At 41.3% G+C, this 24,696-nt stretch overlaps 2 protein-coding genes across 2 annotated transcripts in view; one reads left to right on the top strand and one right to left on the bottom strand.

Moving 5' to 3' along the window:
- Positions 1-1,271: 1,271 nt before the first annotated feature.
- Crym (crystallin mu) lies at positions 1,272-17,456 on the top strand. Its single transcript, XM_003477803.5, has 8 exons — positions 1,272-1,617; positions 2,116-2,269; positions 4,289-4,351; positions 8,896-8,997; positions 10,754-10,937; positions 14,338-14,459; positions 15,123-15,207; positions 17,147-17,456. The coding sequence occupies exons 1-8, from the start codon at positions 1,448-1,450 to the stop codon at positions 17,209-17,211; spliced, it is 945 nt and encodes a 314-aa protein (XP_003477851.2). The 5' UTR covers positions 1,272-1,447; the 3' UTR covers positions 17,212-17,456.
- Positions 17,457-22,155: 4,699 nt separating this feature from the next.
- Anks4b (ankyrin repeat and sterile alpha motif domain containing 4B) overlaps positions 22,156-24,696 on the bottom strand; it is a 29,560-nt gene continuing 27,019 nt past the window's right edge. Inside the window, exon 3 of the mRNA XM_003477802.4 lies at positions 22,156-24,094. Coding sequence (XP_003477850.2) covers positions 23,008-24,094 — 1,087 coding nt within the window. The 3' untranslated portion in view covers positions 22,156-23,007. The remainder of the gene's footprint in view (positions 24,095-24,696) is intronic.

Raw genomic sequence — 24,696 nt, 5'->3', positions numbered from 1 at the left:
CCATTTGTCCCCAACTTAATCAATTTTACCTGAGCAGTTAATCTTATTGGTTGGCCATAGTTCTGTCCCGCCTCATACTCACCTTGTGAGTTCCCATGTTTTCCCCATCTTAGACCTGCCTCACAATGGTTTTACTCTATGATTCCCTAGAAAAGGCAGTCTTTGGCAATCCACTCAGGATTCCTTCTGATTCTCAGAAGCTTTCTTTCGCTCAATAAATACATTCTGCTCTTTACCTCTGTTGTTCCTAAAACATTCTTTGATTTTAAAGAACACAAACTCATACCCGATATCTGGTAGGCTAGGAGTTTTGGCCCCTTATATCAGACTGGACAACATTCCTTTCCTCCAGGGGGCTTCGCCTGGCCTGCAATGCCCTCTTCTTCCTGCTCTGTGAGGGTAGTATAATAGAAGTTCTGGAGTCTGATTCCTCAGGAAAAGTGCAACTCCTCTACTGACTTGCCGGACAACTTGCATAAACCCCTACCCTTCTAAGAGGCTAAACAGTACAGTGAATCGAACAACAGCACCTACATGCATCCCAAGTGGTTGTGTAATTAAATGAGATAATGCACATAGTGTATTGTGCCATATTGATACTAGGGAAGACCAATAGCTGATTGCTGTCATTATTGTTGTTGACATTATTAGTTTTGAAGTTTTAGTTTCTCCTGCACCTTTGGGGAACTCTTACCTAACCAGTTCAGGTCAAAATACTTCCTCTATTTGAATTACCAAAAAGCACCTTTCCCATCTCTGGCTGTGGGCTTCTGCCTTTAGTCACTCTACAGTGTATTTGTCTTCTTCCTCCAATTCAATAGGAACTCAAAAAATACACTGCATTTTCTCTGTGTGTGACTGAGGTCATTGCACCTTGCCCTGGGAACTTCCCCCGTTTTAAATGTGAGTTAAAAGGTTTCGTTAATTAGCCTGAGAAACAACTGTGCACTTAACACCCAGGAGGAGAGAGGGAGATTGGGATTACAGACTCCAGATGGGGACGGAAGTGAAAGGAAACTATTTAATAACCCTCAGTCTTTTTATCTAAGATCGTCTGACAGCAGGTAATAATTTAAAGAACCCTGCCATGATGTTCCCCGTCTCTTGTGTTCTTTCCCAAGACAGCAGTCCCTAATGGAATTGCGGGGGAGGGGACAGGTGGGGCACCAAAGCCCTCTGCTAACGCGTCTTGCTAAAAGACGTGGCCACAGCTCATTACATGAGCTGAAAAGTAGACCCAAGCATTCGGCTTCCCAGCCTGCCAACCCGATTCCGACGGGTGGGGTGGACGTGTCCCGCCCACCCTTAGGGGGCGGAGTGGGCGGAGGTAGGTTTGAGGTTGCTCCTCCCCGGGAGGCTGGTCGGCTGTAGCAGGCGGCTCAAATACAGCGCCGCGGGAGGAAGGTGGAGAGCGGTGCCAGGCTGAGGTTGGAAGGCAGTCTGCAAGATGAGCCGGGCGCCTGCGTTCCTGAGCGCGGCCGAGGTGCAGGACCACCTGCGCAGCTCCAGCCTCCTCATCCCGCCTCTGGAGGCGGCTCTGGCCAACTTCTCCAGCGGCCTGGATGGAGGCGTCGTGCAGCCCGTGCGCACCGTGGTGCCGGTGTCCAAGCACAGGGGGTGAGTGAGAAAGGCGGAGGTCTTGGGCAGGAGAAACTGGAAAGATGGACCTGGAGGAACGCAAAGGGAAGCGTGGGAGAAGGGAGGAGGACTTGTTTAATCATTGCTCATGACCGCTGCCACTTGCAGTACTGTACTATCTATCCGCTATGCTAAGCGGTACTTTACAGGTGTTACTTGATTTAATTCACCACACTCTCTTTGGCAAGGTAGGTGCTGATGCCACCATTGTACTGGTGGAAAACTGAGACTCAGAGAGGTTAAACGATTTCGCCAAGCTCACACAGCTAACAAATGGCAGAGCTGAGTGGTTTTCTGCCCCGGAGCCAGGCTTTTGAGCACACTGTACTTTCTGCCTAAGGGAAGGTCCGAGGAACTGGGGGGGACAAGAGAGGGTCAGTGTGGGTGTGATGAAGAACACAGAAAAGAATATGAGAACTTCATAGGTCACCCCAGCCTTGAAGGAAAGGGGTTGAATCTGCCTCCTCTCTCTTGTAGCTTCCTGGGCGTCATGCCTGTCTACAGTGCAGCGGAGGATGCCCTGACCACCAAGCTGGTCACCTTCTATGAGGGCCACAACACCAGCTCGGCTGTCCCCTCCCACCAGGCCATTGTGTTACTCTTTGAGCCCAGCAATGGCTCCCTGCTGGCGGTGAGAAACTCCTTATCCTGGGGTGGAGAGCTAGGCTCAGATGTTAGTTCTCCATGAGTGTGTGCATGTGTGAGGAGGGGATTTGAATGTGACAGTGGCTGGATACTATGGGCAGTGAAGATTTATCTGTGGCAGTACGTCTGTTTCTAGGGTTGCCTAAGGACATACCTGAGCCTCCTGCTCCTTCAAATGTGTGACTATGTGGAAATAATCCCGTCATTTTTGTATATGTTCTCATCACCTGCTCAGATACCCTAAACACATGACTTGAACTAAACCAGAAGTTGAGGAACATTTCCTGAATCCTTGTCAACATGGAAAGGGTGTTACCTAATCTGTGAGATCTTTTCTGAAGGATATAGTGACCCATTTCAACATCTAATCCATAGTATCAAAAAGTAGCAGTGACTTATAGTATTGTTTTTTTTAATGTGTCCCACACTATTCCAAACATTTAACATATATTATCCCTCTTAATACATAACTACCTACAAGGTAGGTATAGTCTCACTCCTACGTTACAGATGAGGAAGCTGAGTCATAGGCCAACTGTGCCCAACTTATCCAGATCATTGTAGCTAATAAGTATCACGACTGGACATCAAACCTCCCCAGGCTAAGTCTGTGTCCTATCTTAAGATTATGTTCAACTGCTTTTTTTAAACTCTCACTTATTGCAGGTTTATCATCTGCTAGGGAGGATATTGATCACATTCAATTTTGACTAATTCCTCCATAGGATTTTTTTGTTCCCTCTTTCTTCCCCAACTTTTTATTTGTGGTCCCTAGGCTCAGATTAGTAGAAATACATTGCAGGTGGTCCCACTGCTAGTTAAAGACTCAACAACCACTCCTAAGTCTAGGTGACTGGCTTTTAAGCTAGTGTCCTCCAAGTCAGTTCTTAGAATTTCCTTCTCCCCTGCATTTCTGTTTTCCCATGAAATCTGACTGTTTATCATTCTTCTGGGAAGAGTATTTTACTCTTGCAAACCTATACTCATCCGGTGGTGATGGTATCTCTGCTATTTACCACAGAAATTCCCCAGGACAGTGGGAGTGGGCCTTTGAAGAATTATCACAGGAACTGAGATCCTTACTTCACCTTCTAGTAACTCTTCATTGTAAAATGGGAATACCAGTGCCTACTTTTTTGAGGGTTGGCTGAGGATAATACCTTTTAAAGTGGAGTTCAGTGCAAAGGATGGTTGTTATTATTAACTAGGCATAATTCTCAGCTCTTGCTGTGCATCAGAATCACCCGAGGAGCTTTTAAAAACAAGGATGTCTGGGCCCTGCCCCTAGAGACTCAGTAATTGTTTTTTGGTTTTGTGTTTGTGTGGCACTAGGGTTTGGAGGTAGGGTTCATGAATGCTAGGCATGCGCTCTGCCACTGAGCTACATGTCTAGCCCATGATTCAGATTTAGTAAATCTGAAGGCAGTATATAGGAATAGTATCATTACAAAGCTCCTCACATGTGCTACATGAGTTGAGAATCACTAGGATGGAGTTCCAGGTCCTTGTTCACATGTGAAATGACAATCATATTCCTCAAGTACTTCCTTAATTTGGTCTTTTGAGAATTTCAGGACAAGCAAACAAAATAGGCAATTCTTAAGAACTGACTCTGTGCTAGATATTTTCCCGTATACCAGCGCATTTAATCTCATTTAACCCTACGAGTGGTTGGACTTATCTGTAATTTTACAGATGAAGAAGCCTGTGTTCAGAGGTTAAACAGTTTGTTTAAAGTTGCATATCTTGTAAGTGAAGGGCCTGGTCCTAAGTCTCCACCAAGGCACGCTTTCTGTAAGATACAATACATTCTAGGGCTACTGTTTTAGAATTGCTTTAGAATGTAAGTAATAGGGGGCTGGGGATTTAGCTCAGCAGCATAAGCGCCTGCTAGGCAGGTGGTCGTGAGTTCGATCCCTGGTACCAATAAAAAAAAAAGTTAAAAAAATAGAATGTAAGTAATAGATAGAAGTGACATGTGTTCACTGTCTCTCCTTCCTCCAAGGTCATGGATGGAAATGTCATAACTGCCAAAAGAACAGCTGCGGTATCTGCCATTGCCACCAAGGTAAGATTATTGGCAGGCTATGGAATTGAAGCAGGTCAGTGTGTGGGGTTGGGATTCTCAATCTTGAGGGACTAAGAGAACAAGGAACATATTCTAGTCGTCCTTTGGACATAGCTAGAACTCCACATGCCAAGTATGAGACAAGTGAGCATGGAGATTAATGAAATAGTAAGCTACCATTTAATGTGCATGGATAGATTCCAAAAACCTCACGTGCATAAATCTCAACCCTTCCTTCAGCTTTACAGAGTAGATATGGTTGACTTCATTTGGCTCAGAGTGGTTATTGAATTGCTCAGGATAAGACAGCTAAGAAATGATAAAGCATAAATTTGTAACGTGGTTTCTTCAACTCTAAATACTACATCCCCACTCTACTACATTAGTCCTGCAGGTGGAGGACTTACCTTCAGTATACTTGCCTGGTGAGCCAGAGCCAGCACTGCACAGGAGGGAGAGCAGAAGAGACCCATGCCATATTTGTATTTGTTCAACCAGTGTTGACTGAGTACCTACCAAGTGTCAGGTGCTCTAGCTTGAGAATCCAGCAGTGAACAAAACAGAGTAGTGCACATAAGTGATACCCACAATAAAATTAAAACATGAAACACAGAATATGATTTGCTTAAAACATAAACAACAAAAGTCTTTTGTGTTTAATAATGTGTTACGTAGTAATAACAGTGTTAATAATTATCGCATAGCTAATATTTCATTAATAATAAAACCAACAACCTCCAAACTTCAATGGTTAGAAAGATGAAAATGATGCAGGATCAAGAGTATTAGGGAGGAGTATTAGTGACATTTTAAATTATCCAGTAAAAGACCTTGCCGAGAAGGTGACTTTTGAGTAGGTACTAAAAGTGTCATGTGAGCCATATGAAAATGTGGAGGACTCTCTAGTCAGAACACCATGTGGGGGGCTGGGGATTTAGCTCAGTGGCATAAGTGCCTGCCTTGCAAGCAGGCAGTCATGAGTTCGATCCCTGGTACCAGTAAAAACGAAAAAGACAAAAAAAAAAAAAAACAAAAAGAACACCATGTGATGGAGTGATGATGTTATCAAGCAAGTTGAGGCATCATGCAAAAATCCCCAAATTTATTAATGTTAGAGTTAAGCACAGAAAATGTGTGTCCATGGGAATAGCTGGAGTCTGGAATCTTTCCCACTGAATGGAAGACAAGATCTTGGAATGTTGGTTTTCCTAAGCATATAGGAAGTGTGGTATTACTGTGTAGGGTTGGAGCAGCCAAGATCAGGTGTGCAGATTGTATGTTAAGGTTTTGTAAATTTATGATGTGGAGGGAAGGATAAGGAAGGATTAATCCGATAATTACAAATGAAAGGAGTAAATTATGGTATGTAGCTTGATGAACTTGTTTTTAACTCTATCTGGAGCCAATTCAGATTGAAATAATCAAAAGCCTCCTTGAGATGTGTCTGCTAGTGATTTAGAAGCAAAACAGTTCTTGTATTACCTTACACTTGTAAAGAACTTTTTGTTTTCAAAATAATTTCCAGCTCATTCCCTGGGCTTTGAGTTTCTGTGAGGAAGGCAGAGCAAGTATTATTGGACTCATTTTACACAGAATGAAATGGAGAGGAGGGTTTCCTAAAGGATCAAAAAATAAAGTATCTGTTTAATGTTTTAAAAAATTTTAAAAATTATTACAATAAAGGATACTTTGCCATTAATTTACCTCAAATACCTCTTGCTTCAAACACATTCCATTATTCACACCACTTTTTGAAGCAGTCCTGGAAGTTCTCTTTTATGTCATTAGTTGCATTGTTATAGTTGCTTCGATGTTTGAATTGACTCAAAGCACTTACCTTTCCTGGTCATTCTGACTTTGGGGAAGAAATAGAAATTGTACGGTGTTAGACTACTGTTGAATAAGGTGGATAAGGACACCCAAACAGCATTCACTGTATTTTTTATCACACCCAGCAAAGGCATGAAAATAGATTTTTCAGAACTGCTTCAGGAAGTGACACAAATAATGAGATAAATGTGTTCAAAGTGAGAGGGAGTATTTTGAGGGCAATTAATAGCAATTAATCTTACTGTAATAAAATGTATTTATTTAAATATTCATTGTATTTTGTGATTATCCCTTGTGTACCCCAGTACCTCAGGGTTCATTTGAGGCTACATGGTCTTCTAAGAAATCTCAGATCTATAGTGCCCAATGAAGCTATTTAGCAACATCACCTGGAAACTGTTTTAAATAAGATTCCCAGGATCATTAAATCAAAATTGCTAAGTGGTAGAAAGCAGAAAAATTACTTTTTTTTCCTTTTTCTTCTGGCAATCAGTCAGGTTTGGGAATCACGCTGTTGTAGACCGCAATTTTCAATAACCCTGCGTTTGGTTAAATCAGTAAGAGTCTGCTTCCAGAAGAGATGTTTAGTTGGTGTGAATTACACCATTGATAAGTGCTATGAGAGTGTAGAACACAGGATCCAAATCTAGTTTGTTGGATTCAGAGGGCTTTTTCTGTGTGATAGATATTTGAAATTTAATGAGTGATAGGAATTTCTCATGATAAAGACAAGGAAATCATTCCACGTAGCAGAAAGAACATATGCAGAGACCCAGGGGTTGAAGAAAACACATATGCTTGGGGCTAGAACACAGGAAGTCCAAGGGGGTCTGACATGAGAGTGGCCTGCATACTTGAGAGGGCCAGGTCAATAAGTGAATACAAATGAAACAGACTTTCAATCTCTTTCTTTAAATGAAAAACCTAGCAGTTTCTATTCTTGTTCTTAATTAACTGCATGCTTATGCAAAAAGAATGACGGACTATTATGTCTATTGTCTTTTAATAAATATTGCAAATGTTTATACCATTTAAGATGAGAAATGTCAATCAAAGCACTATTATCAAGGAAGCAAATTATAAAATAAGGCAACCAATCAAAAATACAGATTCAGTTCAGAAGTCGAAAGTTACTTTTACAGACACTACTCATTTCTTAAGCTCACATGCACTTCCAAGAATAGACATATTAAATAAGAACATTAAAAAAACGGAATGGTTAAAGAAAAATCACTCAGTTCACTTCAATGGAAAAGAGTGTAAGATTGCTTGTGGATGTCATTTAGAAAACTTTCAAAGTGAGAGTCTTTGAACTGTATTTTATGGTAATGAATGATATCTCTCCTGCAGCTAAGGAGAGATGAATATTCCCTTAGACTTTTTTGCTATTGTTATTTGTTTGGCTAGTGATTAATAGTTAATGCCAAGCAGCACCCTGGGAGGCTGAAGCAGGAAGATTGCAGGTGCAAGTACAGACTGGGTTACTTAGGAACATGGTGAGAATCTGTCTAAAAATAAAAAATGGCAGGGAATGTAGCTCAGTGTAAAAGTCCTAAGTTCAATTTCTAAAACTGAAAAAGCAAAGCGAAGCAAGGCCATATAAGGAGCTAAAATTTTGCTAAATGAAGTAGAGAAAAGGCAAGTTATTTAATACACATGCTCTGAGAGGCAAGGGATGTCTTTCTCTATATTCATTGTTCCCAGCTAAGAGTGATTTTGCCACCTATTCCCAGAAACATTTAATAGTGTTTGGAGACATTTTTGATTGTCACAACTGCTACAGTTATCAAATGGACAGAGATTGTGGATGCTGTAAAGTATTCTCTAGTGAACAGAACAGCCTCCCTCCCTAACAAAGAATGAGCCGGCTCAAATTTCAGATTCTCCAAGATTGAGAAATCTTGTCCTACTTTGTGGGGCTCATAATAGCCATGTGCTGTTTCTTCGCAAATAAGACTACTTTGGTTCTCAGTGACTTAAAGACCCAAATGAGAAAATAAAGCTATAAGCAAGTGCTAGAGAGTGGTGAGTTCTACTGGGGAGGCCCAAAAGACTTCATTGGAGAGGTAACACTTGGTAGAAGTTAATCACAACATCCTACTCTCCAATGGGTACATATATACCATTAGGAGGTGTCACAAAAGCCAGGTATATTTATCTTTAAAGGAAGTAAAAGAACCAGAAGAGACTAGACCCAGAAAATATTACAATAGTTCAAGGATTCCAGGGAGCTCTTAGAAGCAGGTCAGGGCTCTGAAAAGTAGGAGTTGCTCAGTAGACACCTGAGGTGATGTAGCATGGTGAGAAGAACACAGGAGTAGGTTATAGAATGTGATTTTGGAGCTCTACTAGGGCATTTAGTACTGCAGTGAAGTTGTTGAACTCAGAAATTATGTAACCTCTCTGGAATTCAATCTCCTTATCTGTAAAAAGAGAACAACAATAGGAATCTCCAGCTCATAGGGTCCTTGTCCAGAGGAAATGAGATCAAGGGGGTAAAGCACTGGCATATATCAGGTGTTCAGTGAAGGCATTTTCGTTTGCTCCCCAGTCAATGGAGGGGAAACTGAGACACACAGTCTCAGTTGCCCACAAGCTCTTGAAGGAGTTGAAGAAATGGTAGAAGCCACCTGATATTTAAACTGTACAGTATTTGTTTTCACCTGGTAACCAGGGTCTCCTTTGACCTTTTCTTCCTCATTTCTCTCAAATAGTTTTTGAAACCTCCTGGCAGTGATGTGCTGTGCATCCTTGGGGCTGGTGTCCAGGCCTACAGCCACTATGAGATCTTCACAGAGCAGTTCCCCTTTAAGGAGGTAAGTTGGGATCCGGGGTTTCAGGGTAGATAAGGGGAAGACATGACCAGTGTCCTCTGTCTGTACTCTCCTTCATTGCAACATGGGTTGTTCTGAAATAATTTGGTAAAGAATCCACCTAGATGGTTCTGTACCTTAATGAGTTTCCTACCAGCCCCACTGGAGGTGATGGAAGTGAAGCGTTGGAAGTCTGGTCACCTCTTTTCAGTTTCTTAGTTCACAGGTCTTAAACCTAAGGACACAGCAATTCTGCTCCTTAGTTAAAGGATACTATTTTAGCTACCATATATGAGTTGTCTTTTCAGCCCTCCTCTGTGCTTCTCTTCAGAGAATCTGGGAGGTTTTAAGTATTCAGGGCCATGCATCCAGAAACTAGGGATGAGGCCTCACCCGCAAGAGGCTATAGCCACCCTCCTTTTGCAATCTGTAGATTGGCCCACCTTCCCCCTGTCATAGCTCATGCTTCCTACTCAGAATATTTGATGTTATTATTATTTTATTTTCTGTATGTATATGAGCAGTGGAACAGATTATTTTTCTGATAAAATAATATTTCTGCTTTGGGAAATATAAACTACAAAGAAGAAAATAAAACACCCTTGTATCTATTTTCAAAGACAAGCGGCTAATGTTTTCTAGGCTCCTCTCATCAGCTTTTTATAACATAGATTTGATCACAGTAGATATGCACGAATGTATATCTCAATTTTTCTTTACATGTTCTAACATCACTTTTCCAGATTATCTAATTTTTATATAAAATTTGCCTCGTTTTTCTTTTATCAAGAAATGTCACATGGTTAGCCAGTCTCTTACATCTAGGCATAATGTATCAGTTTTACCTTAGTTGTTGAGCTTTCTATATTTTTATATTTTCTTATAAGACGTTCTTTAAACCTTATTTGCCATTTAAAAATGATCCAAACACTGAAACCTGTTAACAAGCTATTAAGTCCCCAGGTCCTGGTGACACAGATGACAACCCTCACCAGTGTCTTCCATGATTCTAACTGTAGCTACACTCTTGACCTTTTCAACCACTATATCATTCACCTTCAAATGCTTTTGATCTTGAATCCTTACATACCCTTCAGAGATCAACTATCTTCCCAACTGTAGATCGCAACTCCTTTCCATGCAAACTGCTGCCGTAAATAATCTTATGATCCTTGTACCCGTTATCACAGTGACTCTTTTTCCTGTGGTGCTGGGGATTGAACATAGGGCATTGTGCATGCTAGGCAAATATTAGGGACACACTGAGCTGTGTCCCCAGTCCTATGACGCCTTCACAGAATCTAAAGAGGTGTGAATTCAATACTGACATTACTGGGTTGTCTTTCCATTTTGCAGACCTGAAACTTAAGGCTGAATGAGGTGAAGTCATTTCAGGAACAATAAATGACAAAGCAAGGATTGATTCCAAGTCTGCCTGGCTGCAGATCTTGCTCTACTAATCATTCAATTGTATAGTGCCTATTAAGCCACTGAGGCTATGTGTCCTGGCTTAGAACTAAAAATAAAAAAAATCCCCTCGTTCTTTAAAGGGGAAATTTGAAGAAAATACCATTTTTAATTACCTGGCCAGTTTCTGCTCAGGTTAATACTGGGTCCTGGATCAAGTTCTCTGTAGAGAGTGATGTAGATAACCAAAGGCCCTACACCAGAGTGGTTCAGCTTTCCTTTGGTACCCTTGAGTTCAGTGTAGCTTTTATGTTACATGGCATGAGTGTCCTGCTTGCTGTCCCCATTGAAGGTGAGAATATGGAACCACACCAAAGAAAATGCAGAGAAGTTTGCAAATACAGTACAAGGAAAGGTACGGGTCTGTTCGTCAGTGCAAGAGGCTGTGACGGGCGCTGATGTGATTATCACAGTCACCATGGCAACAGAGCCCATTTTATTTGGTGAATGGGTGAAGCCAGGGGCCCACATCAATGGTAAGTAGAGAGTCTTCATGAGCCAGAGGTGAGTGGTGGTCAGACTCCTCCCTAGACTCAACAGATATAAGGCCTATGTCTGCAGAGCTGGTTTCCTCATTATGCATTATTTCCTCATTATGCAAGCTTTATAAGAGCCTTGGATTGTGTGATCTTTGAAAAACTGTATCCCAAAATATGACCAGGGAATTACAAATCTGAAACTGATAAATATTTCAGTAACCAATGTTCTGTAAAGTGTACTGTCATGACAAATGGCCAATCACAGCTTCATTCTTAGTTGTGGTGAAGTTTAGATCCCAGAGGTCTAGTGAGTCATTTGTTTTAACACTTAGAACTACAAAACTTTTCCCAAAAAATTACAATGCAAAAGACACTGAATGTAATATGTGCATTCTTTTGAATATTTGTGCTAGGATGAGGCAATTTAAACATGAGTATACCTTGGTCTTAGGTTTCCTAATGGCCTCAGGGGCTTGCAAAAAGAATTGATACTTCTATTACAGGTACTGTTCTACATTCCCAATGTACACTGTGTCATATAATCTTTATAAGGACGCTGTGATATAGGAACCTTACTTATTGTGATCCCCATTTTATAGATGGGTAAACGAAGGCATGGACAGATTAAATAGCTTCCCCAAGGCCAAAGGAAGAAAAAGAGCTAGGATTAGAGCAAAGGCAGTCTGTCCTCAGAACCCAAGCTGTTGAACATTACTTGGTATTATTTTCCAATAATGAGACTAGAAAAAAGAAATTGCTTTTGGTGAACAGAGCACGCAAAGACTAGAGGATTTGATAATTTAGTTAGAAGCACATGGTATGGACCCAGAACTAAGAGTTCTGGGCACATGGGCAGGTAGGTAAGCAAGCAGGAACCACGCCAAGTGATTATGCATCTTTTTATTGAGTCTCAACCATGGGCCAGGATTTGTTCATGCTGGGTTTGCCCACATGAGCTCTCCAGGCCACTGTTTTCCTGGTGGTTACATTCTGATGAGGGGAGATAAGACAACAAATGCATAAACACAGTAAGAGTTCCTGCTGAAGATAAGCCTGTGAAGAAAGAGCCAGCCAAGCCAAGAGATACAGCACAGGCATTCCAGGCAGACAGAACAACAAATGCAAAGGCCTTGAGGATGAAATGAACATGGCATGTTTGAGGAATGAGCCAAAGTAAATTGGAGGTCTTAGCCTGTGTGAGACTGGTTATGATATAGCTAAGAGGGTGGGTCAGGGCTTGTTTTTTTGGACAATAAATCTACTTCTGGAAGGACTTGGGCAATCAGGAGGAATCAGTTCTTAGTGAAGGGGGTTCCTGGGGATACAGCTGAATCCAGCAAAACTGAAGTGATTTCTTTTTCCACCTTAAAAGAAGACATCATCATCTCACAGTTGGTGTGCTGCAAGTCTGACATGGGTTAAATGGGGCTTCTGCTTGCAGTCTCACAAGGATGAACCAGGTGCTGTTTAGACTGTAATCTCACATGGTGTTCAGGAGCCTCTTCCAGGCTCACAAGGGTGTGGTTCAGTTCTCTACATTGTAGGACAGACCCCACTTTTTCAGGGCAACCCTCAGTTTCTAGGGACCTTTCACATTCCCTGTCCTGTGCCGTCTCCATCCTCAAAGCCAGCAAGAAAGAATCCCTCACATTGGATCCTATCACATACTTTGGATCTCTCCCTTTGGACTTGATTTTGAATCGTAAATCTTCTACTTCCCTAGTCTAAGGACAAAATTGCTTTATGTGTCCTCAGAGGCCTCAAATATACTTAAGAAATGCATGTCACAGACACAGATGACAGGAAAACACACACACACACACACACACACACACACACAAAACCCCACCCCAGATTATATTTAGTTTACACTCAGCCAAGAGGCAGGCAGAGTCCAACCTCCCTCACACTTCATCCCGTTACCCTACCCTACCCAGCCTTGACCCTCACTCTCTAACAACACTGAAGGAAGCCAGAGTCCAAGCTGAGCCAGGCCCTTCCTTTGCTGCCTGGCCCACCTCCATATGCCTGAGTGGCCTCACACAACCCTTTGAAAACAAGACTGCTCCTAGGCAGTGGCTGTGTGGGGAGAGAAATGCAATGAGGGGCAGCTTGAGAAACTGTTTTTTTTTTTTTTTCCTCACCAGTTTATGATTTATTTGCAAGCTTCAGCTTTTTGTGTAGAATTCTCCACATAAACAGACTTCAAGATGGACATTCTTATAACACTTTCTTTGGAAATTAGTGTGAGGGAGGAAGCAGGAGAAGGAAGAAGTGGAGAAAGGGGTGGCAATGCAAGAAGGCATACAGACTCCGTCTTATGTTTGGATTTGGCTTTATAGTCATTTTCAAAGACTAGCTGCCCCCAACAGGATCCAGTCAGCACAAATATTTTGTTTGGACCACAGAGAAATCAAGAAATAACACATGCAAATTGATTCATATTCTCTCTCTGTTTTTCTCTGTCTCTTTCTGTCTCCCTCCCTTTCTCTATCTAATGGGAATATTTGGTAACAGTGGACATGTTTTCACACATGGCCCTGGTTAGCTGAAACCATGAGGAGGTTTCATGTACCGAGATTGCCACCATTTCCAGTCCAGTCTCTCTGTGGACCTTGCTCCTTTTCATTACCTGCCTGGCTCTGCAGGCTTTTGCTAGCATCTGTCCTTGTGGCAGGAAGTTGTGATGTGATAGGTTCATTGTTTTGGTTCAGGGCTCTGCAGGGGATGTGAATGCTCAAGGCTAGGAAGAGGCGTTTTCTTTTCCTGGGGTTTCTCTGTGACCATGACACTGGGCTCTTTTGTCATGAGTTAGGAGGAAAGCATTTGAGAGTGAGGAATGAGACTGACTGGAGAACAAACAGACAGAAGAGTTTGGGGTATAAATATGCTCCAAGTGATGTCTGTGTGTCAGGGTTTTTGTAAGAATATTGCTGCCAATAAGCAGCAGAGATACCTAAATGAAAGCTAGGGCATTTTCTCAGACATAGATTTAGTGATGCTGTACACATAACCTTAGCAGGTGCCTTTCCTTCTCAGAACCGCAATTTGTGTATCTGTTAACTGGGAGTTGAATCAGACACTGTAATATATTCGTGAGGATCATAAATAGTATATGTGAAACATCTCACAGACTGTAAGTACCCAATAAATGATGCTAAATGATGTGAAAATCTTTTAGGAATGAGTTAGGATATGAAACAGAAAGAGAAAAAATGGTATCATTTTTAATGGTCTTCAGTCTCACAGATGGGGTAGAGCTTTGCTCAGGGAATGAGGTGATATTCCTAATCGAATCACTCCCATGCGTTCTTTGCTTGTGTTTCACCTATATCTTGTCCCTACTGGTATCCCTTGGGACTTTTCTTGGCTGAGGCTCAGTTTTGCTATCTTGTAGCGGTTGGAGCCAGCAGACCCGACTGGCGAGAATTGGATGACGAGCTCATGAAGCAGGCAGTGCTGTATGTGGATTCCCGAGAGGCTGCTCTCAAAGAATCAGGAGATGTGCTGTTGTCAGGGGTGAGCATCTTCTCACCTATCAGGGCTGTGCCTAGTTGGCCCAACTGTATCTCACGGTGTCACTGTCTTCTCCTGAAGTTTAGCTTCCTCCAGACCTCAGACATCTCAGCTGGTGGGGAAGAAGCTCCTAAGCCTCTGTTAATCTCATCCCAGAAAAACCCCTTTTAATCTCATCCTCCCAAAAATGTAGTTATTGTGGCAAATGGCATGCATTTTCCTCTCCCCTCTAGCTGGAAGGAGAAACTTGAGGGATTTTGCCACTAGGCTGTGCTAGGAGCAGTGGGGTTGGGAGATGGGACAGAGCCTGTTGCAGCCTTAAGAATTCCCATATGGCCAGCACAATAGAACTGTAGCTGGCCTCCTAGACTACCTTTCCATTTTGTAATCAGGGCATAGAAGCAAGAAGGGAGCTGCTAAAAATGCATGTTCGGGTGAGACTATGCCTATTCTATCACTCGATACAGGGACCTGGCAGACCAGCCCTGTAAGTATAAACTTGGATCTCTGCATACATGGCATTAAAAAGGTAGAGGCTAGCCAAAAAAGGACTTCAGGAGGCAACATCTTCCTGATATCATGCAGGCCTTCTTTTTAAAATCCAATTTGATGCTTATCCATTTCAGACTTGCTTCAGACCTGGTTCAGTGTGCATTTGTTTCATAGGCTGAGATCTTCGCTGAGCTGGGAGAAGTGATCAATGGAGTGAAGTCAGCCCACTGTGAGAAGACCACAGTGTTCAAGTCTTTGGGTAAGATCCTCAGGCCCAAATCCAACTAAAGCACAAGGCAGGTTAATCAACTAGAAAAATTAATGAGTCACCAGGCTCTGTAGCTGATTGTAAAATCTATCATCCTGGTCAATGATTTACATGTCTTAGCATTGTGATTAAGCCCCTGAACTCTGGAATTGGGCAGTCCTGGTTTAGAGTACCTTCTCTGCCATGTCCTAGATGTGTGTCCTTGGACAGTTTCTTTGCCACTTGTCTGTTGCCTTAAATTGTGAGGATTAAGTAAAATGTGCATGAAAAATGATTTGCACATAGAAAATGTCAGTGATGAATGATTTAGCATTAGATATAAATGAAGCTCAGAAGGAGATATCCCTCAGAGGTGGATGGGGAAGCAGGGGATAAAGATGTTAAAAGATGAGAATTTAAGGAAAATGACAGATCTCTAATCTGAAAGGGATTCAGACAAGGTTGAACTTTGATTTCTTCGTTTCCTCCCTTCCTATGCCACCCCTTGCTACGTGGAGGAAGGTTTTCATGGAGAACCCCAAAATATCTGAACTGGAGGGAGAGGGAACTCAATAAGGGTGAACTCCCAGGGGCTAGTCTTCCCCATAGCTCAGCTCTTCCAATCTACAAGATTAAGAAAATAGAAACATATAGGAGCAACCTAATAAACAGCTGCTACGCCAAAAGACAGATGTTCTCAAACTGCTTGGTCAGTGGTTCCCCTGAGCCCTTCAAGAATGCCTTTTGTCCCTCTTTTAAGACCCTCTGTACTTTTTCATAATCAAGAAATGAAAGCTATAACTTTGTGCAGGGCATTAAGAGTGTCTGTCCACAGCATTGATGCCATTAGTTACTGTCCCTTCCTTACTGGTTGTTAAATATTTCTAAGTCTTTCATGCACTGGAAGATAGGTATCCAGAACTTGGTTCGGTGCTGCCCACCCATCTAGTTATGTCTGGAAGTTTCAGAGTTTATAACAGGTCAGAGATCAGCCAGCTTTCCTAAGGAGGCAAGACATGCAGAAATCTGCTCTCTGTTTTTAAGCAATTTTTTGGGGGGGGAGGATTGGCTTGTTGGGATATCCTTTCACTAACAGATGCGTATTATCACCTTTATGTATCTGTTCTGGGTGCAAAGATCAAGGTAGTATCCAAAGTTACAAAGTGAATACCCCTTATCCAAAATTCTTGAGACCAGAAATGTTTCAGATTTTGGAATATTTGCATAGACTTTTACAAGCGGAGTATTCCTAATTTGAAAGTTTGAAATGCTTCAAAATTGCAGTGCCAACCTGACCCTTAAAACATTTCAGATTTCAAAGTACTTTGGGTTTCAAATTTTCAGATTAGGGGTGTTCAACCTAAATGATAAGAGGGTAATGCTAAGGAGGTTGCAACTAGGCCAGGCATCAGCAAATCTGTGGGCCAAACCTACCCACCAACCTGTTTTTGTGTAGCCCATGAGTTAGAAATGATGTTTATATTTTCATATGATTAGGGAAAAAAAACCCAAAAGAATACTTCATGAGACATGAAAATAATATGAAATTCAACCTCTAGTCCCTAAATAATGTCTTATTGGAGCACAGGCAAGGTCATTTGTTTCCCTGTCATCTGTGGCTGCTTGTCCAGTGTAAGGGCAAAGTTGAGTAGCTGTGGCAGAGGCCATGTAACCCAGACAGCTTAAAATATTTCCCGCCTAAGCCTTTACTGAAATTATGCTGACCCACTAAACTAGTGGGTTAAACTAGTGGGTTAGTATCATATTTAATGTTTTAATCTGCCCTTTGCAGACTACCAAAGCCTACACTTACCTCTAGGTACCAGTTCGTAGTGTCCTGTGGGGCATTAACAGTGTGTACAGTGCATCTATGAACTGCTAGCCACAGGGCCTGATTTGCTTCAGACAAATTTTTTTCTGACAAAAAGTGAACCAAATGTCTGTTTTCCAGGGATGGCAGTGGAAGACATGGTTGCAGCCAAACTAATATACGATTCCTGGTCATCTGGTAAATGAAACAAAGAAGCTCTGTGTTGAGATGGATACTGCAGTATTTCCAGATTAAATGAGAGAGCCCAGGCCCCAGTGAACTATAATTTTGTGCTCTTCATGTCGTGCTTTAAACACTGAGTTCATGTCTGTAGGTGGAACCCAAAACCTGATACCTATTTCTTCTGTTATACCAGGTTGTATTTGCATTCTCTCCATTGGTGTTCCACTAACTTTGGATTTCCCTGAGATAAAGCTTTTCCAATTCTGCATATTTGCTTCAGTAATTTCTGTTCTTATGGCAAGGAAGTGATGGAAATAAAGTGCTTCCATTCAGCTGGCATGGTGACACATGCCTAAAATCCCAGCATCTAGGAGGCTGGGGAAGAAGGATTTCTTGCCTGGGCAAAGTTAGCAAATTGGTAAGACCCTGTCTCAAAATTAAAAATAAAAAAGTGATGATGGTGTACTTTAGTATGAAAGCCCTAGATTCACTCTCCAGTACTTAAAAAAAAAGTGTTCTCATTCACTCCCAGAAAGGATCTCCAAGAATATAATGAAAAGTTTTTCTGCTTTTTAAAACTGAAATATAATTCACAATTTTACAGTGTAAAATTGAATGGTTTTAGTATATTCACATAGTTGTGCAACCATCACAGTGTCTAATTCCAAAGCATTTTTACCACTCTAAAGGATATGGTGCCCATTAAAGTCACTACCCAGGTCCCCCTCTGCCAGGCCCTAGAAACCACCAGTCTGCTTTCCACCTCTATGAATTTATCCCTTCTGGAAATTTCTTACATATATAGCCTTTTGTGTCTGTCTTAATATTTAAAGGAGGGGTGGAGTTTCTTTATAAATCTAGATTCCATGGGTTTCAAGTAGTAGAGACCACATCTCTATCTACCTTAAAGTGAATGAATAAGTGGGGAATGGAATTTATTGGCTCTTGTTATTAAGAATTAAACAGGTGACTGCTTCCAGCTATAGCTGTATCCAGAGGCTCCAAAGTGTCTTTAGAAACCAGTCTTGTTCTGCTTTCTTCAATGCTGGCTCCATTATTCAGCATGTTTTCCTCTGATGGTAGGACATGCCAACAGCTCTTCAAGTATACACCTTGTTCTCTTTATCAACCCTAGCATAAACAAACAGAAGTCCAGGACTGAGACACACCGGACCATCTAGAAGGTCATGTGCTCATTTCTGAGCCTAATGTCTGAGCTGAAAGATATGGAACACTGCCTTTGGCCAGGCTTATGTTTTGTACATGTCTCTAAATCATTGAATTTTCTAGGGGGACCTGAAATCCTTGTTGAGGGATAAGGGACACATGCCCACCCATGATGTCAACTGTGAAACTGAACTATCTGATCACATGAATTGACAGATAAAGGATAGCTGGATATGTAGAAGGCCAGATCTACCTGTCTGCTACAGGATCAGTGTTGATAGGATCATTAGGAATCATCTACTCCAATGTCAGCATAAGGTTGTAGAAATGGAGTTGCAGGGATGCTTATACCCAAGATCCAAGTCACTAGTTTCCAGTGTTCCCCGCAAAAGCCTGTCTGATCTAGTACCAACATCAATTCCAAGGGTGGTTATTAGATAAGTCAACAGAAAAGCAAAGTACATTATCTAACTTTGCTTTTCTACATATATTCCATTTGGCAGGACTTCTTTACACTACAGGTAGCTTAGCCAAAAGTTAAACTGTTTACCACACTGCTTGGGACTTTTATATTGAACTAAAATACCCATGTGACCTAATTCTGCATATCTCAAGTGACTGTTGGGTCTTCCTGGTGATCTTGATGATCATAATCCTACAGGACATATAGAGAAATGTGTATGATGATGGAAATACAGTGGTGCCTTGGTTCACAAATGCTCTTGTTTGCAAACAGTTTGGTTCACAAACAGAAGCATTTGGCAAAATTTTGTTTTTACTTGCAAATTCTGCATTGGGTAACAAACACAATTATGGCCATCTTTTTCATGCAAATATAAACATGGCCATCTTTTCTAAAATCATAAAGCAAGTTAAGTTTGTGAGCCTAAGCACTACTGTATTTATTCATGTATTTCTTCTTTCATTCTTTCCTCAAGAGCCCCTATCATTACTCCAGATGAGGCTACTAAGACAGACAAGAACATAAATAATCCTCACACCCTAAAGAACACATAATCCAGAAAACAAATATGTAAAAAGACAATCACAGTACAATGCGTTGAGTATTACAGGAACAGATGAAATAAGAGTCCCCAGCAGTAAGAGGCACGAGTGAAGAGTTAATGAAGATCATTTAGAAAGATTGTCCCCAATGGCTGGCAATAGCAGAAAGCTACTCCACTCATAAGTTGAATGAGAAGCTAGTGGAACACATCAAAAAATGGAGCTATCAGCTTAGATTAAGGAACTATATACCCTGCATGGAAGAAACAGATGAATGAATACCCTAATATCTCCCACTTTCACTTTTTGGTCTCCTATTGGTATCTCCCATTGGCTAGACCCAAGCAGAAGCCCAAGACAAAGGAGCTCTTTCATGTAACCTACAGAAGTCACCCACCTGAAGGCAGCAGGATGGTAATTAGACATTCTGTAGGGACAAACAGAAATCAGTCTGCACAGCTAGAATGAGCACCAACCAATCCAGGGGTAAGAGAGCAGGTGAATCTCTCAGTGGGGCTGTCTGTCTGTATGGTAGAAAGGGTTTTCCAGGGAGAGGGATGGTGCTGAACAAAGGCAAAGGCATAAGAAAAGCATAATATATTCTGGAAGCTACAAAAACAAACAAATCTGGTGTGGTTATAATTAGGGGACAAGGAGGAATGGTCAGAAATGAGACCAAAGGCTTGAAAGAGAGAAGAGGGCTCTCTGATTGCAAGACTTTTATGTGTGATGTTGGCAGCCCAAAAAGCAATGGGAAGGCAAAAAATTCCAAGAGAGGGTTTGCATATTAGAAAGATCACTCAACTAGCACTATAGAGAACAAATTAGAGCTAGATAGGATACTCAATATAGCGAGCAAAGAGAGGGGCATGAAACAAGTAGTGATCTTGCAAACATAGAAGATAACTTATGTTTAAGACATATTAAGGAATTGAAGGGACCTAAGTGACCAGTTGGGTGATGAAGGTAAAGAAAAGGTGAAGTGTTGGGTTAAACTTCCCATTCATCAAAAAGTGGAGATTTTGACCTGTGTTGGTGGTAGTGTTCAGCCTCACCACTATCAACATTTGGTGTGGAGGAGTCCTTGTTGTAGAGGCTGCCTTATACATTGTATGATGTTTACCATCCATTCTTTCTATTCACCTGACATTAGTAGCTCTCCCATCCAACTAACTACAATCAAAACCATCTTTAGACATTGCCAGGTGTCTACTGGCAAAACTATTCATGTTAAGAACTTGATTTGGGAGAAAATGTGTTCAGTTCTGGGTATACTGAGTTTGATATATGTGTGGAACATTTAAGGGGAGATGTCAGATAAGATTTGGGCTTCAGACGTAGAATCCAAACAAATCATTTGGGCTTGTGACTCAGATAGGATTATGAGCATGTAACTCACTTATATTTACATGATGGCCTGAAATATAAGCACCACTTACCCCCCTATATCTTCTCAAACCTTGTCATTAGTGAAATGATCCTGGTGGCTTGTCTTGCTTATTAATTTTTATATCAGGCTAAGCAGGAGAGGAAAAATTAGGTGTTTGGGTGAGGAGCAGATGCCACTGTATTGAACCATTGTAAGCATCTAGTTTAAGGAATGGAGGCTTGAGATCAGTGAGGATCTGAAACTTGTACTGGCTCATACTGTCTTTGCCTTTGTGTTGTCCTAAGTTATTCTCTTAGACTCCTTTTGGTGCTGGTGGTGGGATGTAGGTTGAAAGATCTGGAATTCCAGGAGAATTTATAATCTTCTAAAATTTGGTATAAACCTTCTTTATAGCATAATTCTACATGATGAAGCAGTTATATTTTCAATGCTAAAAGGCTGGGAAAGCCCCTCACTTATTAATTCTGTAAACAGTAGGAGACTGTGAGTCCCTAGGAAGAGCACAGAACTGTCTGGTGCTTAGTATCTCCCTCTTGAAATGCTAAGACCCACATGTTTAGGCTCATTTCTCCCAAGCCAACTGATTTTTTTATCATGTAAGTTTGGTCTGGAAGTAGAAATAGTACTACAAGAAGATTCTGGGAAATTTGTGAAGAGAGGATTCTAGTAGGTACAATAATGGCATATAATAGAAGCAGCTTTAGACTACAAACATTTTTGAATGTCCTCTGTCTACAAACAACTTTCATGCATGTTACTGAAAATAATACAACTTCAGTTTATTACTGAATAAAACACAGTATTTGTAAACGTAATTATCCCCTAGTGCGATATATTTAATGACCAGCAAACTTCCTAAACACGTTCATCAAAGAATGAGCCATTGTTTATCAGACTTGAGTACCGGTATCATTCATAGAGTATATCCTTCATGATGCCTCTTGCTCTAACCTAAACATATATGAATTAGAAGCCTTGCTGAAAACAAACAGCTGTTTATATAAAACACATAATCAATGGTAGATTCTTCTTGATGTAATTCTGGCTACAAAAATCCAATGAAATTTAGCTATTAAGCAGGGCTTCAATTTGGAATTGGGGTTACCTTTCAAAAACTGTCAGCAACTCTGCCAATTTATATCATGGAAACTGAACATATTATATGTAGCAATGGTAATAGACAACAGTAAACAGGAAACATAAGTGCAAAAATGTAGAATTTAGTTTTAGAAGGAAATCTTCCCTACAATTAATTTTTTTTTACGTTTCAGGAGGCACTTAGAGAAGTCATCAAATAGGTCATATTTGTGTTTTTCTGTATCCTTCTTTCTCTCTTCTACCACCTCCTCACTTATGCATTGTGTTAGTCAGCTCAGGCTGTGCAACAAAACATCAATAGACAGAGTGAATTACACAACAGAAATTTATTTTTTCACTTCTGGCAGCTGAAAGTCCAAAATCAAGATGTTGGCAGGTTTGGTTTCTCCTGAGATCTCTTTCGGTGGGTTGCAGACAGCACTCTTTTGCTGTATCCTTATATGATCTTTTCTCCCTGTATGATCACATCTTTGGTATAGTGTCCTTTTCTTATCAGTCATATAGGAGATCAGTCATATGGGAGGATGCTGACCTTATCATACCACTTAATTTTTAAGACCTATCTCCAAAAACAGTGTGGGTGTCAGAGCCCCAACATAATGAGTTTTAAGAGGGACATAATTCAGTCTACCAATGGAACACTATTCTTTGTTTCTTGCCTCTCTGTTTAAGGGTTAGGTGCATATAAGCTAATTGTCAAGCCTCAGGCAGTGAAGAACTTTGATGTCCAATGACAAGCAAAGTTATAGAGTTAAGGACAGAACCAGGCTTAGAATCCCCAGGCTGCCTGTATCAACAAGTAGGATAGTGTAATGATAAATGGTCATTTTATATCCAAAAGTTAGAAGAGTAATGAAAATTCCTTCCCCTTTTCTATCATACATGCAACTCTTTATTCAAAAATACCAAAACGATAATTGAAAAGAAAAGCCCAGCTCTTATTCCAGGTTACCCTTGAGTTTCTCATTGATGGTTAATTTGGATAGGCCTAGGTATTTCTAAGAGTCGAATCTGGGCTTCTTTCTTAGATGGGAATACCCTAGAATGGGCTCCCAGGGGTATGGCATTGGGTAAGTAAAGAGTGTGGCCTGGAGTGCTTTCCATGAGCCAGAGCATCTCCTGCTGCTGCAGGCTCATCCTGTTGACCCAGTAATGTCCTTCAGAGGCTGGTGTCTACCAGCTTCCCAGGCAGGTGCAACACCTGCTTCCTTCTATTTATGGCATTAAGAACTTTCTTCCTGGGACCCAGCTGTATCTGGATGTTCTGAAGGTCCTCATCGGAACAAAGCAGCAGAGCTTCCAGATCAATCTGCTCTCTTGTGAAAATAGGAAGGAATTCTTCCAGGTGCAGGCACTGCAAAAACACTTCCAGGGGAGTTGCATCCACCACATCTTCCTCCCACTCCACTTCATCCTCATCCCAAGGCAAATCACCTACAGGGCCATTTTCCTCTGCCTCTTCAGCCTCAGCTTCATCAGCCTCTGCCCTTCCTTGTCTCTGGAGCAGTTCACTGGGCATTTTAAACTCCAGCTCTCTCTTGCTGTCTGAGAGATCTTCAGAGCCTAACCCTCGGTTCCGCCTAAAAACAATGTTTCCAAGACCTGGACGGCTGAGAATGGATTCATGTTGTACACTGCTGTCCTCCTCTGCTGAGAATGTGAGCTTCTCTTTGAAGCCTCCTGGTAATGACTCTTCTTCCTCCTCTCTGAACACTTCCATCACATTCCTCTGCCCACTTCTGCCTTCATTGCTCATCTGTTCTGCTGTATCTTTGTTTTTCTTGAACTTCATCTTGAAGGTATCTTTAATGCCCTTAGAGAGTGATCCAAATGTGCTAGAAGCAGAAGCACTTGAGAAGGATGATCTGGAGAAGGTGCCCTTGACAGAAGGAAGAGTCCTAGATTCCTCCTTACTGTAGGCTTGGGCCATCTTATTTTGATGCTTCTCCTGGAGCTTTTCACAGTCTTTGATTTGCCTCCTGGCATTCTTCTGAGCCTGCTCCTTCAACCTGGTGACCTTCTTGGGGTTTATAGCATTCTGGGTAGTGGCAGCCTTATCCAAGAGGGCAACACATTCGCTCTGCTCCCTGCTGGCAGCAGCATCCAGGGGAGTCTTTAAGTCATTATCCAGGGCAAAGATGTTGGCACCAAAATTGATCAGGAATGAGACACAGTGGGCATGGCCATTGGAGGCAGCATAATGTAGAGGAGTATTTCCCCAGATGTCACATCTGTTGGGGTCCCCTCTAGAAGAAAACATATGAAACAGGCATATTGAATTTTTTTCCCTCTGAACACAATTCCAAAAAGTAGAAATTTTTTAAAAAGCAAATAAAATGCCTATTAGTGTAACATGTTTGTCTGCCTTGCTGTTGACATGTGATAGCTGTTGTAAATCTAGATAAATCACAGCCAGATCTCAAATGACCAAAAAAAAAAATTACTAACATGTATCTCCTTTTTAGAAGAAAAACTTTACAAGGAACTCTCTAGCAGGACAAATTTCATATTTCATTGGTCAGAATTGGTTTACAGGCCTAAGGGATAGAAAATAGAGTACCATGTCTAATCTAGATAAATTAGAATTTTTCCTTGAATTTAGAAATAGGACTACCCAATAGTATACTGGCAATGTTTAGTAATTGGCTCATTCAGGCAAAAAAAACCCTCTAATTCTTGATTTATAGACTGTGCCAATTTCTGTACTATAAATATACTCATTGTGGTAAATCTCAAGTTACCAGTGTTACATCCTTGGGCATAGAGTTTAGAAGAGATGCACAGTAGTTTTCTATTCTTTCCATCACATAGATATAAGGTAAGGATAATCTTAAGAGCACAGACAACA

Source organism: Cavia porcellus, unplaced genomic scaffold, assembly GCF_034190915.1.
Source record: "Cavia porcellus strain 051 isolate PalLab524CR breed Dunkin Hartley unplaced genomic scaffold, mCavPor4.1 scaffold_16, whole genome shotgun sequence".
Classification (NCBI taxonomy): Eukaryota; Metazoa; Chordata; class Mammalia; order Rodentia; family Caviidae; genus Cavia; species Cavia porcellus.
Note: the sequence above shows the minus strand (reverse complement) of the source record. Positions and strands in the feature narration are given on the sequence as shown.